The sequence below is a fragment of the Euprymna scolopes genome, chromosome 16 (genome assembly GCF_053919585.1).
Source record: "Euprymna scolopes isolate OS-2025 chromosome 16, ASM5391958v1, whole genome shotgun sequence".
NCBI classification, from domain to species: Eukaryota; Metazoa; Mollusca; class Cephalopoda; order Sepiida; family Sepiolidae; genus Euprymna; species Euprymna scolopes.
Genome location: NC_136497.1, coordinates 5,164,188 through 5,191,373, shown reverse-complemented (window position 1 = coordinate 5,191,373; position 27,186 = coordinate 5,164,188). Strand labels below are relative to the sequence as shown.

Genomic DNA, 27,186 nt, shown 5'->3' with positions numbered 1-27,186 from the left:
GATGGAGGAATGTAGGTTAGTCTCACTTAGTGCTAAGATATTCGGGGTGTTTGTTAGGAGAAATGCTTCGACATCATGTAAATTAATTCTAAGCCCACGGATGTTCGTAAATGCCAGCCTCAAGGGAGAAGGCAGGTTTGTTTTGTTTGAGTTTGGGCCTGGTTTTAGCGTAATTTTTTTATTGTACTGTCATTTTTTTAAGAGTTTCAGTTTAGGTAAGGGATGCTGAATAAAAGCTGTGGACAAGTTCACATACTTAGGCAGTATTCTGTCACATAGACGATGAAGTTGATTGTAGGATAACCAAGGTCAACGATGCCTTTCGACGTCTCAGAACCACTGTATGGGAGCACAGAGGAATTCAGGTGCAGACCAAAGTCCAAGTATACCGAGCTATGATTTTTACCATCCTCATGTATGCTTGGATTGTCCATGCTAGACATACCAAGAAACTGAACCATTTCCATATGACCTGCCTCAGTAGGGGAAAAACAAGATAACAGACACAGAAGTTCTAGCCAGGTCAAAAGTACCATCAGTACACACCATGTAACGGCACTACCAAGTGCGTTGGGCAGGTCATATATGCCACATACCTGATTCAAGGCTCCAAAAACAGCGAGAACAGCGGAAACAGCTCTAGGACAATCTCCTCTCAAGCAGTTCAGTTTGTATATATTATTCCTTAATTGGAATTCTAGTTTTGTTTGTATTCTAACTGATGGATAAAAACTAACTCAAGACAGATGTTGATGACGTGCCGCAACTCACAAAGGGGTTACAATTGCTGAATCCTCACGCAATGAAGAATGTAAGAGAAAGAAGGTGTCTAACGTGGCGAAGTACTTCAGATCTCGCATCTAACAAACCATCCTCGAACCCACAGAACAACTGCATGATCACGGTCATGTTCGCAAGCGATGGACGAAAATCATATAAATATTATTTAACTTCCAATAAGAACTAGTCTGATAGATATAAAAAGCAGGTTTGCTATTTAGCTAACCACCCTCTAATATGTTGTCGTAAAAAACACACACACACTTTTATTCTACAGAAAGCTCAACTTCTCAATCGCTAAATATTACTAAATAGAAAGATGCAGACGTGAGTTTTTTTGCTATTTTACCTGCTATCTACTAGCTTTAAACTCTTTTTTCCAAATTTCTTAGGCATCATCTCTAACTCTTTGGTAGTACATAGAGCTGCTGCTTCATCATCAGTTGTATAATATCGAGATAGCTGTAGTGCCATGTCGCGCATGGAAAGAGACCCTGCTGTTATCTCTGATCAGCTATCACAAAACCACAACTTTCTAGGCAGTAAACTGCAAATAGACCATGTGTGTGTATACTTGGTGTCTAAACTGGCACAATTTACCCAACACTCTTTCTCGAACCTGAAATTAAATAGAAACGTAATGAAATTACAATCTAAACAAATATCATGATCAAACCAGACAACCATACAAACTAAACCAATTTATCTCCTTCATTGAGGTTAGAATTCACAAATATCCGTGGACTTAGAAGTAATCTAGATGATGTAGAGTCTTACCTCTGAGTAAACTCCCCGGACATCTTAACATTAAGTAAAACAAATTTACAATCCTCAATCCCTTTATCTAGTTGAAGGACTCGAATAGATATATGCACGGGCCTGGAGTCTATATTCGAAGCCCTTAACTACAGAGCAACGTCTTTAACCTTTATGTGCTTTCGGCTAGCCTTTCAGCACTAAGTTAGTTACTTCTATTTATTTTTCTACCGTTCTCCCTCAAGTCTAGACTGTACCCTAATCGATCATGCCTCTGATAGTATAAATGCAGCAATTTCCTTAGATAGTAACGCCTAAACATGTTTGGTGTCTTTAATTTTCATCATAATTGTTCTCAGGTTCTACACTTAAATCTTCTCTGTAGCCTATTCTCTCACACAGAGTCATCTTCCTGATCGTGAACACCAGCAAGCTTCACTTCTAGACCTATTCCTTACCAGAGTATATTGTGTGACTAATGCCCACAGTCCACTTGGAAACGCAGACCACTTAATGGTAACAGTAGACATCACAATTAAATCCCAACCCCAAGGCAAGGAGCCATTGCTCAAAACGACAAGGTACTACAAATGGGAAGCAATCAGAAAACATATCAGTGATACCCCATGGACCAATATATTCTCTCTTCCTGCTGAACAGTGTTCCAATAAGACAATTGACCAGTACGAAGCGGCCATTAAAGCATATATTCCCACATGGAAGTATTATAGCAAGTCCCACTCTCCCCAAAGGTTCACTATAGATTGTTCAGATGCTATTGCACAAAGACAGCACGCATTCCGCCGGTCCGTACATCATTATCAAGTACAAATACACGAGAATTTATGGATGCTAGAAATCATTGAAAGAGAAAAATAGCCACTAGCAAAAAAGCACTGCTGAAATCAAGGAACGCAAAGTTTGTAAAAATTTGGTCATTATAACGCAATCAGTAATTCCTCTACTCTCTAACAACTATAAAGTAGCATGCACGGCATCCGAGACGGCAGAACTACTTGCACGCAACTCCATATTTGAGCACACAAAAACTCTCTCCCAAATTTCCCTATGCGAACTGAAGTCACACTTTTTCAGGTCCTCGATATCATAAAGAAATTCCACCTCCAAAACGTGTGGACCTGACACATTTCTTGATATACTAATTAAGAAAGGCTAAGCTGAGTTAGCCCCAATACTTTACAAACTCTACAACACATACCTTGCTGAATCTTGCTTACTGAATATATATATATATATATATATAATATAATATATATATACACACATAATATATATATGTACATAATATATATATACATATATATATATACACAAGATATATATATATACATAATATATACATATGCATAATATATATGCATATATACATAATATATACATATATATAGGTAATATATATGCATATATATTTATTATACACATATATATACATAATATATATGCATATATACATAAAATATACATAATATATACATATATATATAATATATACATATATATATAATATATACATATATATATATCATATATACATATATATATACAAATTACATACATATATATGCATGATATATATGTTTATATATATAATATATATGTATATATAGATAATATGTATATATAGATAATATGTATATATACCTAATATGTATATGTACATAATATATATGTATATATGCATAATATATATGCATTATATGTATACATAATATGTATGCATAATATATATGTACATCATATATATATACATAATATGTATACATATATATACATAATATATATATATACATAATATGTATATACATAATATACATACATAATATGTATATACATAATATATATAACATACATATATATACATAATATATATAATATATATACATAATATATATAATATATATACATAATATATATATAATATATATACACAATATATATATACATAAAATATATATATATAATATATGAACAAATGATTAATAAAATATGTTAAAAGACATCTTTTATTATAAGCTCTATTTCCTTTTCGGTTTTATTGAGCTTTTTATATCTGGCTGAGTTTATTTTACTTGTAAATATTAACTCTTTAATATTTATAATATATTTTAAGTTTACCATTTTAATTACTTTAGTAAACTTATTGTAACTTTTATTATATATAATATATATATATACATAATATATGTTGTCGGGGTGTAGTACACTCGCTGTCCATTTTCAAGGTGAATGTCCAGACGTTGAATTGGTGGATGCCTATCATGGATAGGGAATCCAAATATTCGCCAAAATGCCTCACTACTGCTAATGTAACGCCCTACCTGATATTGTAGGACTTCATCTCTTGTATTGTCGTTATGAAGACCAAAGGAGGCGGCATCAGAACCCTTATTGATGTACTTACAAACATATTTGATACAATGAACAGAAGCACAAAATTCGACATTTATGTAGGCATCAAAGGTGCTGATAAAAATTGGGCAGTATGGTATGACCCATCTGTTGTCGATCTCGTAATTTCTTACGGTCGCAGTGAAGCCACCATCTTCGGGTCTTCGTCGCCTGTACAATGGATATCCATCAGTATCAGTCTGTGTCTCACTAATAAACTGGCGAGGATACCTTTTTGTGCATATCCTGTTGTCTTTAACACATGGTAAGTCTCTTCTAAAACCAGGGTCGCATGGTCCATGAATCATATGCACCTTTATCATGTTATATAAATCCCTGTCAACAGACGGATCTGGTAGTTCTGCAGAGATGATTTTATCAATGTCATTCGAACATATATTATCCACGAGCCAAATTAGAATATGAGCATGAGGAAGACCTCTTTTCTGCCATTCGATTGTATACATGTTTCCTCGGACAGGTCCAAAAATCTCACCTAGTTTTATTAAATCCATCAATTTTTTAAGTTTCAAGGGAAATACTCTTGCTAAGATATCATGACGGTTTGTTGTTGATTGGCCCTTGAAAAATTCAACCTGGGCTTCCTTCCAATTTGGGTCACATGTGAAGGTTATAAACAAAGGCCTACCGTAGTGCCTCACAATTGTCATCGCATCCTGAGTCCTTTCGTGCATATAGCGGGGTCCACCAGTAAATGTGGAGGGCAGAATACAAAGCTTGCCTAGATTGTTTGGATCTGCATCTCTGTTAAGACCATCTCTCAAATGTATGTAGCTGTCGCAACGCAATTTTGCCTGATTATTTCTGCTTTAGCATAGGCGTTCTGATTCCATTTTAGCACACATGTCAGTTGCATACTGATTGTAAAGGTCTTGAAACCGATGTAAATGATTGAAATAAATATTTCTATTGTTGCTATTATCATTATTAGTAGTAGTAGTATTATAATCACCAGTATCATTATTCTGGTTACTGTTATCCTTTTGGTCCCGAATCATAAATCTGTAAGCCTAGAAATCCTTACAAGAAACTGTTTTGGAAAAATTATATTCCAAAGTAGATGGGTCAAATTGAGGAATTCCAAAGTGGTAACCATCTTCTCCACGAACAAACATTAACGGATATTGTAGCGCATCGTATGATCTGTGAGTTTCGTTTATGCGCTGGAGACCAGCATCCCGGTGTCTTATGACAATATCTCGAGAATGGTGTTGGTCACCACTAAGAAGTATTGCGATTTCATTAAAAGAAGGAGCATTAAACCGACCTGCATGTTCAGTAGATGGTCGGTTGTCTGCATCGATGACAATGCTAAAGTTATCAGCAGGATTTAATTCTAGAGCATATTTGAAGCTCCGTACATAGTTGTTGTATTCATGAAGCATGCTTTGAAGGTCCCAAATCAATTTTAGTCGATTGTTGGAAGTGATTGTGTCATTGTTGCAGGCAAATGCAAATGAATTCCTTCTTTGAGCTTGTTTCAGATAGTCTGACATGAAGTAAACTTGAAGAAATTGAGGTGCCTCATTTTCAGTTGGCTGAAGAGATCCAATCAGATGGTACACCTGACCCTGTACTTTGAATGTTGGCATAAACCCCCCTTCATATTGGTAACTGGATCCGAAAGACGTCATTTGAAAGGCGCAATTGTATTGCCTTATTTCCTTCAAGAAGGTTCTTGATTCAGGATTTGAACCTGTGAGCAAGCGTAGTAGCGGTTGTGGAGGTTCTTCAAGAAGTGGGAGTTTCACCTTGCCATTTGAACAGCATATTCCCGCTGGCTCACTTGGCCATCTTTTTGTGAGACAATGGGAGCATTTCTTATACATATAGCCTATTTTTATGTCAGCGTGTTCAGCATAATTAGAAGAGGGAATATAGTTGAATGCTTTTAAAGACCAGCGTGACTTTGTTGCTCTTGAATGTCCTTCCAAATTGGCTCTATATTCTATATGACCCTTTGTACGTCTGTCTCGTTGCTCTGCATTTTCTGAAGCGCGTGCAGTGGACAAGGTCGAAGCATTTATCCTTAAACGTCTGTTTCGTTGTTCGTCGGTTTCGGAAGCACGTACAGCAGCCTGACGTAATGCCTTTCTTTTAAGATGATTTTTTGTTGCTCTTCAGCCGAGCTTGAAGAATTTCTGTCCAAATAAATTTCTCTTTGGTCTTCATCCATTGAAGCTTGAGAAATAACGTGAATGTTACTCCTTTCATTTAGATAAATGGGGAGATTGGCGTGCAGTGAACCGTCTAATGTTACGATTAAGAATATACTTGTCGAAGGCCCAGGCAAATTTGAATTATCATCAATTGCCGTCGAAGCTGCAAAGAAGGAAGAAGCACCCCCAGACGAATGACCCAAACGATCATTTTCAACAAATACGTCCTTAGCATTCCCTGGGTGTTCAGCAATGTCGTAGGGCACATTAACTGTTGATTGTTGCGCCATGCGACGTCTTTTCATTAGTTGATGCCTCGATGCACCTGTCGATGACTTTCCCTTTTTTGGCATAATTGATAGTAATGTTCTCCAAATTAACAGCAGTAATATAAGTGTAATGAAAGTAATGCAAAATGGACTGACGAAAGTATTCAAATCAATCGTTTGGTTAAATTCGTTCAAAAATGTTTAAAAATATTAAATACAAGAGAATTTCAAAATCAAGATTAATATTTTTTTAAATCTGTAAATAATGTAAGCAAGCAGTCAGTAATAGAAAGTTGTTGTAAGTAGAAAATATTTTAACATAAAAATTAACAAAACTATGGTCAGTAATTTTTTTAAAAACTGGTAATACCTTGCTTAATTTGCAAGATTGTGTTGAGTCTGTAAAATGAAAGAAAGAAAGGGAAAATTAATTTTATTTCGGGGTTTAGGTACAATTCATGTGAACTCTAAAATAAGATTTGTCTGTTTTATTATTGCGACAATTGTTAAGGGTTGATAAATTTTTAGTTACAACGTCATACCAAATCGATCCCCCGTTTTGAAACCAATAAACATATTGTGGTTTTTATACAATGTTTTTCTAAAAGGTGAGTTTTTTTTTTGTTACCTATTAGATATAACTTTTTTTGGCTAACACATACAAAAGAGGCCCCTATCATGTAGAATGCGCCCTGCTTATAGGGCCACATGTTGGCTAGAACTGATTTTTTTTGTTTTTTTTTTTGTGGATAAATAATATGACAACAAAACCAAATTAAATTTCGAATTGTTTTTAAATGTTTGGAACTTGTGGGTATTAACACCCCCCCCGCCGCAGCCGCTGAAATTTCGGTATTAGTTTACTGTAACGCCCGTATAGAAACGTATAGAAATATATATATATTGTTGGTGGTAGATTTACAGTTTCCGTCGCGAAGAAATTGTATTCATGATATGAAGAAATCATTATTTGAAAATTTAATTTGGTTTTGTTGTTATGTTATTTATCCAAAGCAAAAAAATATATAATAACATCTAAAGTAGTCAACCGAGCAGAACAACGCAAAAAAAAACAAACAAACACAAAAAAGCACTTGCATTTGGTGTTGTCATATTGGTGATCCAGAAAAGAAATATATATATATATATATATATATATAACAACGAAAGCAGCCAACCAAACAGAACAACGCAAAAAAAAAACAAACATAAAAAAAGAACACCAGTTGTAGCCAAAATTTGCAGGGCGCATTCTACATGAAATAGTTAATTATTACCCAATTAGTGGTTATCCAGGGAATTAATAGAAATAAGAAACCGTGAAAAAAAAGTAAAGGGGAGGGGAATGATGGATGTAATCAGGTGTAAGATAAGAAAAATAAAATAGGTTGTTATTGACTAAACGGTAATTGTAAAGTGTTTGATTAAACGCAGGTTAAACAGAAATAATGAATGAAAGTGTTAACGGAAATAAAAATATTATCAATATGTTAAAATAAAAAAAAAATGTGCAGACTATAAGATGTAAGTAAGTGATAGTTAAAAATTTTTTGATGGAAATAAAATATTGTGTAGATAATGGTAAAATAAAGTAAATGTGCAGACAATACGTTGTAAGTATGTGATATGTAAAAATAAATTGGCAGAAAGGAAATATTGTAAAAATAAAGGTGAAAATAAATGTTTATAAAGTAGGCAATAATTGATATTTTTTGTAGATTAAAATTGAATGAAATAAGTTGTATGTAGATTAGAACAAAAAACAATGAATAGAAATGGCAGAAAGGAAAATGAAGAAAAATTTTGCAGGCGATAATGGGTAGATGAATAATATATAAACACAAGAAAAAATAATTTATCGGAATGCCGGTAGGTTTTATAACAGTCGAAAACTATAATTCACAAAAGTATTTGGGAGCCTTGTCATAAAATGTAGTAAAAGAAAGTATAAGCAAATGAATGGATAAAAGGGAACATACCAAATAATAAAATGAGAAAATGAAGAAAATCACATTTACTGTGTGTGTTTACTGTTTATGTAAGTCAGCGGGTTTGGTTGCCATAACAACGTGACGGTAGTGAACGTGTGTGTGTGCGTGTGTGCGCGTGTGCTGGCTAGTGGTACTAATAATTTTGTAGGAGCGTTTGTTTTTGTGTAGTTTAGTTTCGTATGTATACATATATATATATAAATAAGTATTTTTAAATAGCTTTATTTAATTATTAAATTGCTAGCTTTAAAAAAAAGTTTTAAAATTTTATCAGCCGGCATAATTTATTTTTAAATATTGAAAAATTTCAGGAAAATTAATGTTTGCTAGATTTTCAAAACATGTGTGTCAACAGCTTAAAAAAATCGTCTCTTCAAACATGTTCTATGTTTTAAAGAGGACGGTAGTCAACGTGTGTGTGTGTGTGCGTGTGTGCGACAGCGTTTGTTTTCCTGTTGTGTGTAAGTGTGTGCGGCTAGCGCCAGAATGGCGGAGGTGGTGTCGGAGGTTGGAAGTTTCGTAATTTTGTAATTTGTAAATGGCAAGTTAGAAAAAAAAAACCCTTCCAAGATTGACAATAAATAAGGCCATAATATTTTATGGTAAATTTAAGAGCGTAAGAACCATAGTTTTTTAGGAGATGTGATTATTGAATTAACCAATCAGAAATCGTCTGTGGCACACACATCTGTTTTTATAGATATATAGATATATATATAATATATATATAATATATATATAAATCACATATAGATAATATATATAATCATATATAATATATAATATATATAATATATACATTATATTCAAATAATATCTATATATAATATATATATAATATCTATATATAATATATATATATATATATAATCATATATATAATATATATATATAATATATAATATATATAATATATAATATAATATATATATAATAATATTTAATATATCATGTATATATATATAATAATATATATCATATATATAATATATATAATATATATCATATATATAATATATATAATAATATATATCATATATATAATATATATATAATAATATATAATATACATAATATATATACTAATATTTTTTACACAGTGATCACCACTTATCATGGCCCGGAAGCCACTCAGGGATAAGGGTTATTGCAAGTACATTACGTTAGTGTGGAGATTTGATGAGGTGTTTGCTCAAAGTGTTACTTAATAATAATATATAATGTATATATATAATAATATATATAATAATATATATATAATAATAATATATATAATGATAATAATATATATACATATATAATTAACTGGATTTACTCTTACTGCAAAATTAAAATATCCACGCTTGCGGAAAGATGCAATTCCGCAAGTATGTGTAACCCAACCGTCAGCATCTAACAGAGAGTCTCCGAATGCCAAAAGAAGGCAGATAGAAAATGAGGCCGTAAAGCACGCTTTGGCTGAAAGCATTGCCGACGATGTGGCATATAAAAAGAATATTAAGTTTGAAAACCTTGAAGAATTGGAAGGAAAAATTACATTTCTGAACCAGATGTATTGGACTGTAGTTAAACATTACAAAACACGCATGATATGTCACATCACGAAATTCCCCATCCCGAAATAAGTCTTTCTTTAGTGATTGAGCATGTTTTTTCAATACAGGTTTTCTGTAATGATGTGAAAATGCATATGATAGGGCAAGATAAAATTCCTACTCATGTAAGTGACATCATCACCTTAGAAAATATCCTCAAAAACATGAAAAGGCTGGATATTGAGGAACACAGAACCAACCTTCCAAATGTATTTACCTCATTGACTCTGATAATATCTTTTTTAACATTGCTCATAGATCAAACCGAAAAATATTGTGAAGTATTAAAATTTATATGTGAGCAGTTACAACTGCTGACACAGAATAGGTTTGATTATTCTGCAGAAATGTTGATATTTTGTTCACTATTTTACAAGTTTTCGAATGCGAAAAGAAAATTAGAATGCTATCAGTATTGAAATAAAATTTACCAATACACAACAAAAGTATCGATCTCACAGATATAGGAGACACTAACTCGGAAGGAATGGATGAGGTACAAATAGTAGACCATAAATATGACATCGATATAACAGATGATGATCTTAATAAATGTAGGGAAGTTTCCTGATTATAATATATTTATTGGGTTATTGTTGCCATGCAGTTTTCAAGAAAATAAAATGTAACAGCTGCAAAGATCTAATGACAGGTACACTAACAGATGATATGGAACAAAAACCTGAAATGAATAATTTCCAAGGGATTAATAGAGGTGCTTTGTTTCATCTGAATAACACTGCTGCAAATTTTGTTCTTTATAATTATGTCGTTATAAAAAAATTGCTAGAGAACTCTTCTTTTCTACAGTCTATGCACCAAAGACAGACAGTAGTTGCAACAACATTAGAAGTTTTGTCAGATAATGGACTTCTGTTTGAATTTGACATCTGTGTTGAAAAATCCTCAAAACAAAACTAGAAAAAATGTTCCTATGGTCATCAACAAATTCTCTCCTAAAAAAATTTTTGTGGCGTGGAAAACAAAATAAATTCTTCAAATAAAAGAAAATTACAAACCTTTCATTAAAATTATCATTTGTTATTGCGTTTTTTTATACACTTGTTTTATCTTTTTGCTTTTGTTAACAGCATTTTAGTATCTTGAGTTACCTCCCTTTTTGAATTATCTCACTTCAACTTAACGTTAATGAATGATCTTCTTATGATGACGTCATATTTGAATGGATTGGCCTTAATGTTAATATCTCGGCGGCCTCGACAAAGCCACCATTCTCTATGCATGTAGTATTGTTGCCATATCTGAGATGGAGCATTCTCCAGTAGTCTCTCCCTCTTAAACAGGGTTTTAAAAAAGAAAAGTCTCCAATCTAATAGGTCCCTATTTGTCATATATATGTTGCAAGCTCCAATCTCTGACCTATCACCGCAATGTTGCATCCATGTGCCTGTTTTGCAAGTATTTTAATGGAATGTGTTCTGATGAATTCATTGCACTTGTGCTTCTACGACGTACATATCTCTAACAACCCTGCTTTGAAACAAAATAACACCCCTTCATTGTTAAGGTCCCGAAATGCCAGAAAACTTTCTAAGAGTTTCTTCCTTCGAACAGCGAGACTTTGGTATTCCCTTTCTGCTAACCCGACTGCACTAATATGCAGAAGTTTAATGTAATGTAATTTTGTTAATCTTTTCTATGCATGGTACTAAATAGTAGCCCCTTACGTCCAAGTAGCAATATGCCTTCTTTGGAGTGAACACTAGTAAAGAATATATATATATATATATATATATATATATATATATATATATATATATATATATGACAAAATATACGGTATGTAAGACGACCTCTAAAGTTCAAACTCATCTTTATAAAACAATATTTGATAAGATACTGGGTGTTGCAATCTCTAGCCTAGGCTAAACAAACATGGTTTCGTGATTTAGCATTCGTCTTATACAACCAAAATATATGATAAATATATTAAAATTTGCTTCAATTTTGTATTTCATCCTATCTGACGGTCGTCTTATACGCCGAAATATACGATATAGATGTGTGTACATACGTGTAATATATATATATATATATATATATATATATATATGGTTGTATTTATGTGCGTATATATATATATATAATATATATGTATGCATATATATAATTATATTTGTGTACACAAGTATATATGTATGTATGGATATGTATTTTAAATAGATCATTTATAAAATGAAATAATTCGTATCGAAATTGTCAAACTGTTAATTATGTGTGTGTGTGTGTGTGTGTGTGTGTGTGTGTGTGTGTGTGTGTGTGTGTGTGTGTGTGTGTGTGTGTGTGAATAAATGAGGATTTGGGCTCGTGCTTACAACGATATTATGAATATTATAATATTTCAAACAGCGAAAATTCTGAAGCTATATCAAACCGGCAAATCCCGCTCTCTCTCTCTCTCTCTCTATATATATATATATATATATATATATATATATATATATATATAATATATATATCCTGAAAGAGATAACTTTAAAATCTAATCCCATGGCGTAAAAAACAATTTTAGAAACATTTTTATTTATAATTACTCTAGTTTATTATAGGCCTTTCGCACTCGACTGTGCGTATGTGTATATGTGAACGTGTGTATGAAGTGAATGTGTGCATACTAGTTTTCCCTGGAGTCATCTCGTAGGTGTTAAACGTCATTTTTAGTCGCCTTCCATTCATATTCATGCGATACTGACGGACAGATTTATGTACATTGTGCTTTATGCGTGCAGTCATAATCTGTTATCTTCATCAGTCATCTTTCTCATCTGTTGATGCTGAGCGTGTCCGTATCAGGTGCGGCGTAGAGAGGGAGAAATGTTAAAACTTGAGTAAATAACTGGTGTTCGTTACATTTTCTCCATTCGTCGGCGTAAACTTTCTCGAGCTCGAGTTATTGAAAGCCTTGTCACGGCTTTTGTAATAAATCTTTTTCGTTCCTCGGTGAGTAATAAAACTGACGAAAGAACGAAAATTGACGAAAAAAAAAAAAATTTTTTATTAAATGCTGCTACGCCTGTCCCTAAATAGTTATGACATACGCTTTTATGTAATCTCCAACTAAATGTAACACCTAATATTGGACGGAGGTCGTTCATCTTTTCTTTTTGCAGAGTTGAACAATGATTACGTACCATGCTACTGTTATTTAATATATAACGAGCGTCTCTGTAACGTATGTGTGTCTGCTTAATATTCATTACGGACAGTGTCATCTAATGTTATTGTAATGCATATGGGTATATATATATATATATATATATATATATATATATATATATATTCTTCATAAGTTTCAGTTTCGATTCAAGCTTATGCACCCAAGTCATAAGGCTATATTTTTTAAATCACAAATTTATGATATATAATAATCGATAGAAAATAAATTCTATAATAATATATACGAAATCTGCATAAATTAAAATATCATAATTAACCGTATTTTACGGCCGGGCTACGCCGGGCTACCCTGCTAGCTTAGATAAAACGTTTGCAGTTTTATCAAAAGAGCTACAATAATATAAGGCATCTCTCTTTACATCCACAGAATGCCAACATCGATATATTACATATGAAAGAGTCCGCTGTGGAACTTCCACGGGTCCCTCTAGTAACATTTATTTCACTTTTCTTGGAGGGCACAATTTTCTCTGGAGTCTTACGATTTCTATTAGTTGGCTCACCAGAAGCTTCCGAGGACGCCAATTGACTTAACTCTTCGACCAACTGCCTAATCTGTTCCATGAATATATAACCAATCCTTTCTTTGTTAGTTAACTGACGTTACATAACAAGACTAGTCTTTATTTTGTTAAACTGTATTTTATTATTTTAAATAAAAGTGTCAATCTCTTTATTTTTCTGATCTAAATTTTAACCGTTATGTTTTATTGTTTTTAACTATTTCTCTTTCTGCTATTAAAACATCCATTTCAATACATTCCTTTTTCTATCGAAATTATTTTATCTCAATAACAATACTTGCAACACATAAAGCAACATCTAAGTGGGTCATTCTGCACTTTCTAGAGTCTAATATTTAACACTACGAGCTGAAGTACCGCGTCGGAATATCTGGCCTTGGTATGGCTACTTTAGACGCCAAAAGCGTTCTTAAATATTGCCAAGGATCACACTAACATATATATATATATATATATATATATATATATATATATATATATATATATAAGCGAAAATCTGTGTTAGTGTGTGTGTACACTTTTTGGTGTGTTCGAAAAAGGCTTTTTTCGCGGGGCTTCTCGGTCAGCTCACTCCTTAAAACTTTTTATATGGTGTCTAAATCATAATACCTACGAGTTAAGGACGGGGTCGCGTCTATCTTTAATTTACCCGCCTTTTACGCGCTATTTTCGAGATTTTTTTTTCGATTGCCGCGTGTTTGTTTCGCTTTTCCGTATAAAAAAAGCGAAACTGAATCGTATCAGCAGTTTCCCCGCACAGGGCGTTTGGTCAATATCGATTTTCACCGTCAGACAATTGCTTTCATTTGGACACTTCCCTAATAAAGAGGAAGCTGGTTTTCCCAACCAGACAAAATTCAGTAAACAAACTCAAAACAACTATCCAGCAATAAAATGATTTGACCTCATTAAACACAAACTTAAAAACTGCGGAATAACGTGATGTCTGACCTCAATTTGAACTCATTCACTTTTTAATCGCTAGATTTAACATGTTACATTGCTTCCATCGCCGTAGCGCGTGTGTTTGGCGTCAGCTTATTGGCCCCAAACCTCCGGATTGGAGCTAACCTGCCACCAACGCGCTTTTTTTTTCTTTTACACCTATAAAAGATTTTTTCATCGTTTTTTTTTTTATATTTAAACAGGGTTAAGTTTCTTTTTTGTTCTGCTTTACCCCCACCCCAAGCACACACACCTATAAACACTCGAGCAACGCCAGGCACCCCGCTAGTTTAGTATAAATTTGGGATAAAAGTTAATTTTATAGCGAAGGAAGAAAATAGAGAATGAATATATGAACATAAAAATGGATAGAAGTACCACTTAGACATCAACAATTTTTCGTAAATACAAAAATTACAAGAAAATAAATTTTATAACAAAACAGTTTTTATTCGTATTATTTGGATTCTTTCAGTTAATGTTCTCATCTTGGGTGTCATTTTCACAACGTTTCGATCGATGTAATCTTCGACCTTCTTAAGATGTATCTTGTCGAATTCGAGAATTTTTCTGTCGAACTCGGAAATCTGCACATTATTTAAAGGACTCGCGGTGCTAGAGTTCGAGTACTTGAAAAAATTCAGTTGTAAAACGTAACATTCTGCTGACAGAACGAAAGCATTCTACCCCGTGAATTAAATGCAGTTCTGTTCGAAATTCAGTGCGGATTCCTGACAGAAGATTTCAGAGTTCGACAAAATACAACTGAAGACACATCCATCAATTTTATAAGAATAAAAACGACTATTTTCAGTCAGTAAATGTTTGAAGATAGTTGAATTATTAGTCACAACTCAGTGTTCATAGTGTGAATATGCGTGTGTAAGTAATATACGTATGTTAGTACTTGGCAGCGTGGCATTGTGCAGAGTGTGCATTTATTTACCTTGTTCTTGTTAGTGTGCATGTAGCTGTGATTAGCAATTCGTTTCTGTTTTGCCTACTGCGATTAGTATGTCAAAATTTATGCACGAGATGAACAAAGCTTGTATGTGAGTTATTGAGTTCTTTCCTTTTCCGATTGGCTTCTCCCAACGAGATCTGTGGAAAGATTCCTATAATCATTTTAGCTGGACGAAGTTTCACAACCGCCCCCCCACACAAATTTCTACATTGTTCGGTTCCCATCCTATGACTTTAACATTCATAATTAGTTGTTTGCATTTTATAGATAACAATCTGAGCAATTCTAAAGATAAACTACTGCTTACCTTATGTGCAAAACCCCTTTAGTTTTCGTTTGATTGATTTCAGATCCGTTTCGGATACCGTTCCAAACATGACACCTTACTATTGTCAAAACTGTCCTTTTGTTTATTGTTTGCAATAATTTTATCTCACAGAAATATCTCTGCTCTTTTTATCTAAGGGGTAACTCTCCTGCCTAAGGAAATAGAGAATATTATGATAACATTTCCATTGAAGCCTTGACACCAATTAGCTATTTGTTCTGTCGCTTCCTTAACCCTCTTAGGTTGGATATTAAGCCCCAATCCCTAGATTTTCTCTACCTACAACACTTAATAGAGTCAGAATAAGCCCGATTAGAGATCTGTTATAGCATATCTCTGCCCAAGATCATGAATTTGCAAGGGTGTGGGGCACAAAAGTTTGCATAGTCTTTTGCCCTTACTCATACAGATAGATATCTCGGTTTCTCTTCCATCTGCCCGTATTATTCGTAGATCTCGACTTTTCTAAAATTAGTATGTAAGTCGAATTCTAAGGCATGGGCACTGTTTTCTTTCACAAATAAGTTTTTTAATGTATCCGCATAATACCCAGCTAGTTGTGTACGAACTACCGTCCCTTCTCTTTGAACAGTATCTTTATAAGCTAATTTCGTCATTCTTAAAACCTTACTGTCCGAATATGACAGAGATTTTCCTCTCCCTGTTTAATTACAGTCCTAGCAGCATAAGACACAGTGACAAATTCTACACATTCATAAGTCAATTTGTTCTAATAAAATATGTCCAATTATCATGCGGATTTTCGTCTAAATATAACCCAAGAAGGTAATGTCGAGAATGATAAATGATGTATATTAACTTTCTTTGTTAACTACATCCAGGGTTGAACCTTTGTCGCTTTTCCGATAAATATTGGTAGCTTTGATTCGCCGAACATATTTTGTTTTAGATGTGACAGTAAGAAGAGGGACAGAAATTCTTTTCTTTCGTTTTTCATATTCTCTCACGAGTACCGATTCTTCTTTATAGATCACGTGATGAAAACTCATCACGTGAAAATGAAAAGATCATGTAATCTTAAAAGTGTTAATAATACTCATGACATTCGCGTTACTCGCTGATAAACACTCGACTTGTTGTCCTCCACAATTAGTCTTTATTGTCGCCACTCCTCTCATGTATAAATTATGGCTTAATAGCTTTATAACACACTTAAAATGTGTTTTTTAATGTGGCACAACGAGGTGTTTTTTACTGGTGTTTAAAACGTGTTGACGTGTACTGGTATTTCATTAATGACGGCAAATACAGATTTTAATAGAAAAGCGCAGATTGTAATTGCAACTTTAAAGTTCATGACATTTTGAAGATGCAAAGATTTTAACATAAAATCTGATAAGAACAGTCAATGAATTTGTCCTTGTACAGAAAGACCATTGTTTCCGGGTTGAACTGAAATTACGAAATAAAAATGTTTTGGAAGTTTAATTTGCTTCTTCTGCATGAACATGATGGCAAGGGAAATATTTTGATAGCGTCACTGAGTGCATTGCCTAACCTAAAATAATCAAGTCGCATGTGGAAAAGCGTAGTTGGACGATTAATAGATAATCCTTTTATTGTAAGGCGGCTGGATTTCCCTCCCAGCTGGCTTAATTCGGAGGCTTTGATTGGTGACTAATTATTAAATAGTAATAAAATAATAAACGCTCCAATGGTCAATCTATTAAAACAGTTCACTCTTTCGAACCAGAAGGAAATCAGTGAAAGATTGAACAAAAAGACGAAGAATAAAGTCAATATTAATTAACTTCATTTAAAACTATATAATGAAATCTCCAGTATTTCTCAATTCGGGATTAAAGATTAGCACCAGTCAGATTCTTCAACTCGTCTTTTTAACCTTATGTCATAAATTATCATTTAATATATATAATTTTAAAACTACTCTGTTCAAATAAGTATTCATTATTGATAACAGCGAGTTTTTTGCTTTTGAAGTTGCCGATTTAACCGACCACTTAAGCAAGCATTCAACCAAGTTGCGTCAACTCCAAACTTCTGTGGATCGTTTTAACACAGCATATGCATCAAACTACTGAAAGCATATCAAGATCGTTGTATAGGACTACATTTATTTTACTTGTCAAAATTGGTTCGCCTATTTCGACACTCATCGTTAAAGAATCATATTTTAATAATTATCAATATATAACCTAGCAATGAGTATAGTTGTCAAATCCAAGAGGTGCTTTTCAAAGCAATTTTTCTAGCTTTGATAGAATACAAAATCGATTTGAAATCTAGTGAGGATGAGCTCTTCTCATAAATCCTTTTTCAAAAGGATGCGTTGTTAATCTATCGGTATTTGTATGAGGTTTAATCTTTGTTAAGACGATTTATCGGATTCGGAAAAATCGGAACTTAGGAGAGGTCGGAATCGGAAAAATTTGTGCTTATTTTCCGATTCGAAAAACTATTCCTTTAATTATTTTGTATTTGATTTTGTTAAAAACAACATTTTCCTCTGCTGATGGTAATGATAAAATAAAAATATTTATTGATTTAAACTTTCAATAAAACTAAAATCTATAGATCATTCCCATACAACTGTTTATTTTTTAGGTTTAAGAAAATATATACACGCGCGCAAGATGTGTTTTTACGGCAATCGGGAGAAAATATCTATTTTATAGTAAAATTTATGAAGAATTGGAATTAGGAATTTAGTATGGAATCAGTAATTGTACCGGAATCGGCAAAAATAGTGAAATCGTCTCATCACTTCTTTGCATGATCCTTGTTAAACATTTACAGCAGGAACTCACCTAACTACCACAATGGAAAGTGACATTCTTTTCTTCTTCCGGGTGCAATTTCCAATAAGTTAATATTCAAAATAATTCTGACCAAATAAAGTATTTTCTGCTATAAATTAAATCGAATTATATTCTGCTGTAACGATTCAGAAAACAAACTAACGTAGCAAAATTATAGATTGCGCAGAAGTTATTAGTGTTTTAGCTTGCAGAATGTATTTTCTTAGAAGTTCAATAGTTTGAAAGTAGAGTTTGGAGACGGTCAGTTTGTACATTTTGGGACTCTGTAATTGTGTTCTTGGTTTTTTCTATCAGAGTTGTTGGTTTATTTTTTCGGTTAGGCTATTTGTTTTGTTGGTATATTTTCGAGCAGAATAGTTAGGTTCTGTACGCAGTTATGTTTATTGTATTTTTCTCATATTTCTATAGTTTATTAGAAAGTATTTGGCTGAGTGAATAATCACGAAGAAAACAGAGTTTCCGTTTGATTTGATTATGTAGGCAGTCATGAGATGTTTGTGTCGGATTTGAACTGTTAAACAGTGTCTAGTTAGCGATCAACTAATGTTTCGGCGTTTTTCTAGTATAACTTGGTAAATATTGCTTATTGCTGAGGGAGCATATTACACAGTATTTGTCTTTTTTTAATACGTTATGCGATCGTTTTTGTAATCTGCAGATGGAAGTTTTTATTATTGAATTTTTTTGTTAGTCACTCTACTTTTTTGTTTTCTCCTTAACGCTTACATAGAAGGAAGCCAAGGCGAGGTTATTACTTTGTTATGGATTATCAAATAACGACATTTCTAGGTTTTCATGTAGATTCGTGTCTTAAAGAATTCTCAGTAAACTGCACTTAGAATGTCATAAAAGAAATATGAATCTTTTGCAATCTGAAATTGAATCATTTTCAGTGACATTTTACAGTTTGTAACTTTTCCTCGTCTTTCTTTTTTACACATTTGAAGCTCCATTATTTATATTTTATACTAGCAGAGCTATCCGGCGTTGCCCGGGTATTGAATATTTTTAATTGAGTAACGTATACCACAACATAATAACAAAAGACAAAGTAATCATTTCTCACAGGACATACTGAGCTTAAACACACCTGCTCTATCTAGGATATTGAGCACTTTAATAATCTCGTCGTTCCTCATTTACCACAATGATTTGATAACCAGAAGTAACCTCCTCTTACCTCCCCCCAATCGAATAAAAAGGAAAAGATGAAGTCTGGGAGGATTGTTTAATTAAAACAGTCGCCAATCCATGTCATGATGATATCAAGTTGTCCCCAATTTACCACCATAATTTGAAGAGGAATGACGTCATCATCGGAAGTAGCCCCATAGCCTATCATCCCCTCTTCTAAAGAAAGGAGAAGATAATGTCTGACAACATTTTCTCATTTAAATACTCGCCAATCCAGGAGATGATAATCTCAACTTGTCCCGCACTTGACACCATAATTTGAAGAGGAATGACGTCATCACTGGAAGTAAACCATCCCCCGCCTATCATTCTCCTACTCAAATAAAAAAGATGAAAATGATGTCTTCTCAAAGCTTCCAGCAGTGTATGCGATGATCATCTGGCATCGTCGCCACCCACACCATAATTTAAAGGGAAATGACGTCTGAATTACTCTATAGTTTTTCCTGGTTACTACATAAATACAAAGGCATAATAATAAACAATTGAATGAATGAATTGAATCTGAGCATGCGCACAAATACAAACATGTCGGCTACTCTGAATGAACGATTTGTGTGTCAATTTACTTATATGTGCACGCGTTATTCATGTATGTAAACAAAGATATTACTCACTATAAACCATCCTTAGGGCATGAATATTATTTCCTGAGAATTTCAGTGTTATGCGACCAGTAGTTTAAGAGTTTCACTTAGATATTTACACGCACACATACGTCTACTGATTTATATATATAGAAGACTAGCAGAACCCGTGGAAAGTCTATGATAGTTGAAAATTTTAAAAACACATCAGTAAGAGACATCTTTTCACATAATCAAATATTGAGGTTGGATCGTGTACCATTAAAGACGTAACTAAATCACGAAGTTCTGGATTTTCAGATCCTGGTATCTCTGACAATTGCATCAATTTTTATGAACTAGTCTAATCTTATCCTGATCTCACAGCATTATGATGATGTACCAGTATGGTAGCCCTCATTTTTGAAATTCAATAACGTAAACATTTGCAAATAGAATTCTCAGTAAATGTCTGGCTTTAATATCTTTCAAAAGTTCAGCTTATATCGATGCTCTACCGCTGACTGAGAAAGCTTCCGTACACTTATATACGATCTACCACTGCATTCCAAGTTTAAAAAAGATGTGTCCTCCATACTATCAGACCTGACCGAATGGCTAATTGTAGGCATAAACCGATTCATACCATTAAAAAAATTCCAACAGAAACCTTACAGCCAGCTATGGTTCTCCCCAGAATGTGCTGCTGCCATTGCGCACAGAAATAACTTTTCCATAGCTACCAACATAATAGATGCACTGAGACTAAAGCTGCGTTCAGGTCTGCCAGCAACCACTGCAAAAGAGTAATAAAAAATGCAAGAGAGCTATATGCTCAGTTCGTTAAATCCAAAGTAGCTGATCAGCGGCTTGGTTCCCACCAGTTTTGGAAAGTAGCAAATAGGATCCTGAACAGAAGCGTGCGTTCTATCCCAACCATCATCAATGGACCTGAGGTCATCTCGTCAGCATCAGACAAGGCCAAACTATTTGCCAAGAACTTTGCAGCTAATTCATCCCTATGCGACAATCACCATCAACTCCCCGTATTTCCTCCTATAACAGACAACACGCTCTGCAACATACAAATATCTGTGCGTGATGTCGCCAAGCTAATCAAGAACCTTGATTCCAGTAAAACAACTGGCCCTGACGGCATTCACATCATTGTGCTGAAAAAGCTTCAACTAGAACTTGGCCCCATACTTACAAAACTCTTTAAGCCTTGCCTTAAAGAAAAGTACTTCCCAACACCCTGGGAAAACTCATCAGTATGCCCTGTATTTAAGAACTCAAGTGATAAGTCCTCTCCCTCTCAGTACAGACCAATAAGTCTCCTATGTGTCATGAGTAAGCTGCTGGAATCCATATTAAATAGAGAAGTGGTCAACTACTTCAGCAGAAATAAGCTTCTTAGTGATATGCAATATGGTTTCTGTTCTGCCAAATCTACAGCAGATGTGCTAACGGTTATATCTCATAAGATTAGTGAATCTCTTGACAAAGGCTTCCTCTCTAGGGCAATTGCTCTTGACATATCAAAGGCCTTCGATAAGATATGGCATAAAAGCCTACTTCACAAGATTCCCAGCTACGGTATAACTGGAAATGTTTTCTCGGTCATAAATCATTTCTCTCTGATAGGCTCGTAAGAGTAGTAGTTGATGGGCAGAAATCAAAGGTCATTAATACAAATGCTGGAGTCCCTCAGGGGTCCATTCTGGGCCCAACTCTCTTCCTGATATACATCAATGACCTCACAAAACACATACTTAAATCATTCGTTGACATCTATGCTGATGACACGACCATCTATGGCAACACATCAAAGGCCGTAAATGACAAAGTTCTCTCAGATTCTCTCTCCTCAGAACTTGAGCGCATGGTACAATGGGGGAGGAGGTTGCTGGTTACTTTTAATGCATCTAAAACCAAGCGCCTATCTTTACATTATCAACGGTCTGATCCCCATCTGGCATCAATTGATATGGCTAGCTCTCGTCTAGGGGAAGCTCCATGTTTTGATAAGCTTCTGGGCTTGACCTTTACCTCTGACGTGAAATGGAATATGTACATCAAGTCAGTTGCCAAGGTCGCTGGAAAAATGGTAGGATCCCTCTACCGCTCCAGAAGATATCTCACGCCTGATGCAATTCTTTATCTGTATAAAAGCCAAGTACGTCCAAGGATGGAGTACTGCTGCCACATCTGGACAGGAGCTGCTAAAAACAGCCTATCCTGCCTTGACAGAGTACAAAATAGGCTTCGTGGCCTAGTGGGTGATGCCCTTTTCTCTTTCCTGCAACCTCTCTCCCACAGGGGAGACGTTGAGAACCTGTCTTAGTTTTATCGTTACTACCATGGCAGGTGCTCGTCTGAACTCCAAATCTGGTTCCCCCTCGCCAATCTTTCACGATAAATACCTGCCTAGATGAAACTACTGTCAAAAATTTTCCCCACTCCTTATCTATGCCAAAATCAAAACGTAGATTCCATGAACAAAGCTTCTTTCTTAGAAGCGCACGCTTGTGGAACTCTGTTTCGGTTGCCTGTTTCCCACCTGACTACAACCTGGATGTCTTCAACTCCAATGTGAACAAATTCCTGACGGATCGCCTCTTAAGTAAGACACTTTATCAAATCTCCAAAACTAATGTACTGTACACACAATAACCCTTATCCCCGAGTGGCTTCCGGGCTTTGATAAGTGGTGACTACCTTGTAAAAGAAAGCTAGATGCATATGATATACACATAATATTAAGTCAGGTCGATTTTATGTAAGTTCTGATGGACCCAAGTTCTTTAATATTTAAGGACATCTTGGATTACACGTGTATGAAAAGAATAGTTCTGGTTTTCCGTATTTAAAGAAAACTGCTTTGAACTAATTGCTTTGTAATAATTTCAACACAAGTTATAATGTTTTCACTTGAAATGCGTAGGTTTAAAAGATTCATAATCAACAAAACCATCCTATAATTTTACTTATTTTGAAATTACTCTTTAGTAGGTAATGATGTTTTCACCTGAAATGCGTTGTAATTTTTTACTAATGCCAACATGACACATGAGTAATTAATGTGTTCACCTGAAATGCGTAGATTTAAAAATCCCTAAGCAACAAACGCACTATATGATTTTACTTATTTCAACAAAACACTTAAGTAAGTAATAATGTTTTCACCTGAAATGCGAAGGTTTAAAAGATCTTTAACCAACAAAAGCACCCTATGATTGTAAAGATTTCAACATGACACTTTAGTAATTTTTTCACCTGAAATGCGTTCGAATTTATCCTAATTTCAACATGACATGTAATAATTTATATTAGTTTGAAAAAAGTTTAAAACCATTGGAAGTAAATATTTATTATGAGTTCGTTTTTAAGGTCACACAATAAACGGCGGGCGCTTAGGAAATTAATCCCATCTCTTAATCCCACAGTTTACACTTTCTTTTTTCACGTTAATCTCATCGAGTCACAATATTTTTCTCGGTGGTCACAAAGTACGTGTTCAATTTAGTAGAACGTTATAATTGAAAACCGATTCCCGTTCGTAATCGATGAGATTAACGTGAAAAAAGAAAAAAAAAAGCAAACTGTGGAATTTAGAGGTGGGGGTTTATTTCCTAAACGTCCGCCCAATAAACGAATAATAATTTTTATTTTTAATTTTTGTTTACCACATTACCAGAGATTAGGTGGCGAAATATTCTCGGTCCCTCGATGACATAAAAAGAACAATTTCTTAATCACTGTTATGTTACTATGCTCACAATATATAAATATCGGTATTTCAGAAGCTAACAGTTTTAAATAAGCAGAACTTACATTTTTTTTTTAGAATAAACATTTATTTTTAGAAATATATACATAACTTTTTTATAATATTATTTATTTATTTTATTTAACAGTATAAACGTTTATTATTTTTAATGTTAAATAATATAAACAGAACAGTTTATATTTTTTTATTTTAAACCACATACATAGAACTTTTTATAATTTTAAATGGTAAACCTTTATTTGGCTTCCACCACGACATTTTCCTTTAAAATGATGACTTCAAAGGTTTTCGGGTATGTTGAAAACGAATATCGCATTTTAAGTTTCTGCAAATAAGTAGTTTACCGGATATTAAGCAATATGATTTATGTTAAGTGGTTGTACACCCAAAATATGCGCGCTTGCGCATACAACTATGGCCAACACTTTACACATAAGAAATTATATTGCTTAATATCCTGAAAAATATAAATGCGATATTCGTTTTTAGCATATCCTAAAACATATAAAAGTCGTTATTTTTAAGCAAAATGTTAAGGTGGAAACCAAGTAAAACGATGTAAACAGGTGTTTTTAAAACAACTATCGTTCACGAATGTTTTTGATTAGATTTCCCCTTTTCTCTTCACATGAATTCCGCCATATGCATTTCAAGAGTTTCTGTTTCCTTCTTTTCTAATTAACAAAAAATAAATTACAATGGGCCATAAAGCTTCTATGGTTTGCGTGTGTATTGAGGGATCGATCCGGTCAATAATTTAGTCATGTTGATGATTTCCATGATCGAAGTGGTCCAGATGTTTATTGACTGCTCATCCGTCTGATAACGTAAATAGGTTTGAAAATAATATTTATTAAAGGCTAGATTATTAGACTAGAATCGAACCCTGTATTCAAGAGTTGAAAAGAATGCATACTGCAATTTAGATACGATGATAGGAACGTGGAGCATTGTCCATTGTGTTAGAAATAACGATATAACTAGAGTTGGGACAATGGAAATCAAATTAAGGAATGTCTTTGTGTTGCTAAACGTGTTGGATACATGTGTGTATGTAAATCCACGTGAGAAACATTCACGTGGTTGAGCACGTTTCTGGCGTCACAAAGAAAGATAGACCACAATATATTCAGAAGTTAGCAGTCAGTCAGAGAGAGAGAGAGAGAGAGAGAGAGAGAGAGAGAGAGAAAGAGAAGTCGGGGGGAAGTTGAGTTGACAGAGTCGGAAGAATGAGTTAGCTGAACCCCTTTTGGAAGCGAACAAAGGGAGACAAGGCAATCGAATCCCTGATCATCTAATCCAGTTGAAATAATTAATATCATCATGTAATAAGTATGCCTTTGTCTTCGTCATCATTTCAACCTAAAAGTAATGTGTTTGTGTGATTCGTCTTGTAAATGAACTAACTATGACCCCCCTTCAAAGTGTAACTGAATCATCCCGTCTCAGTACTGTATCAATTGTTAAAAGAACTGTCTATGATCCTATTATAAATATCAACTGTGTATCATGTATTATATAAATGTAGTTATCCGTCCGCGTTCTGTGTACCCCGTTATGTGTCGTCCGATATATACACCTCGCTACACAACAGATGAGGAAATTTAGTTCATTTTATGTGATATAGGGATAGAGAGTATGTTGCCACCTAGTCTCCAGTCTCGCCAGATTTTTATGGATTTATTTTATTTTTAGGGTCTTAATATCAGCTTTACTCACTCCCAAAAGTTTGTTGTAAAATCAACATTTTATTTTTATTTTTATAATCAAGTAAAAAATAGAAATTTACTTGATTAAATAATCTATAATATAGATCTCACTTGTTTGTTTAAATGTATGTACGTATGCATGTATGTATGCCTGCCTAAAACATTTGATAGAGGCGACGGATTTTCACAAGATTGGTATCGTTTTGAATTTCGACCCTTCGGACTACACATATCGAAAAATATGCTAAAACATTAATTTCTTCACTCTCAATTGGTCACTTTTCTACAATGAGGAATATTTTCGAAAGTCATCCCCTCTTTTCGATTGACTAGTCTTAATTTAAACCTTCGCTATTTCCGGTTTGGCTATGAGGCAACGGCAAAGTCATTGCATTTTTTTAATTTTACGGTACGGGTTGGAGCCTGCCTACTACCAATTTTATTTGCTCAACACACACCACCAAACACCCGGGCAACGCCGAGCACCCAGGCTAGTTAGAAATAAATTAGGTTTTTGTTTTAATTTAATGATTTTTTATTAATATCACTATGAAATAGGTAAAAAATAAAAATAAAAACAAAGTCCATCACTACGAATTAAAAAATATTCCATCAAATTTGATCCTTGAGTAAATAATTCGAAATAAAAAGATGATACTTATGCATATATGTTACCGCACTGAAATTAGTTAGAGATACATTTATAACATGGGAAGGGGATATTTTGTCACTATGTTGCACTTTCCCCTAACAATTTGAATGTATTAAAACTGTCAAATTCTATTAATCATTCAGCATCAGGTGTTTTTATCTATAATAATAATAATGGGGAAAATATGCTACTTCGTCAGTTGAAGTAGATTTGAAAGTATTTAAACTGTCAATTTCTGGCTATGATTAAAGTTTAAAGTCAAGTATTATAGTTTATTTGTATATCTGGACATGCGTTACATGGCATCTTTGGTCGCATTACCATTATATCAAGAAAAGGAGAAATTAATCAGAATTTATCAGACAAACCAAAAACGAATGAGAGAAAATGTGATGTTTATTTAAATTAAAAATGAAAAAAGACTGTGCTGAAATAATAACGCTATTTCGAAATCTATTTTTGACATGAGGTGGGGGTGTTTTTTGTTGTTACTTTTAACTGATCTGTAGTTTTACCTAGTAATTTAATAAACAAA

The 27,186-nt window shown here is 33.8% G+C and overlaps 1 protein-coding gene across 1 annotated transcript; it reads right to left on the bottom strand.

Annotated features, from left to right (window-relative positions):
- Positions 1 to 248: 248 nt before the first annotated feature.
- On the bottom strand, positions 249 to 4,640 carry LOC145296288 (uncharacterized). The gene is made up of 3 exons (XM_080142488.1): positions 3,876 to 4,640; positions 1,381 to 1,399; positions 249 to 472 (listed from the first exon to the last, which is right to left on the bottom strand). The coding sequence occupies exons 1-3, from the start codon at positions 4,638 to 4,640 to the stop codon at positions 249 to 251; spliced, it is 1,008 nt and encodes a 335-aa protein (XP_079998614.1).
- Positions 4,641 to 27,186: the final 22,546 nt, after the last annotated feature.

Bases quoted from the DNA above. Each gene is read 5' to 3' on its own strand.
- LOC145296288 (XM_080142488.1), bottom strand. From the start codon at position 4,640: ATGCACGAAAGGACTCAGGATGCGATGACAATTGTGAGGCACTACGGT.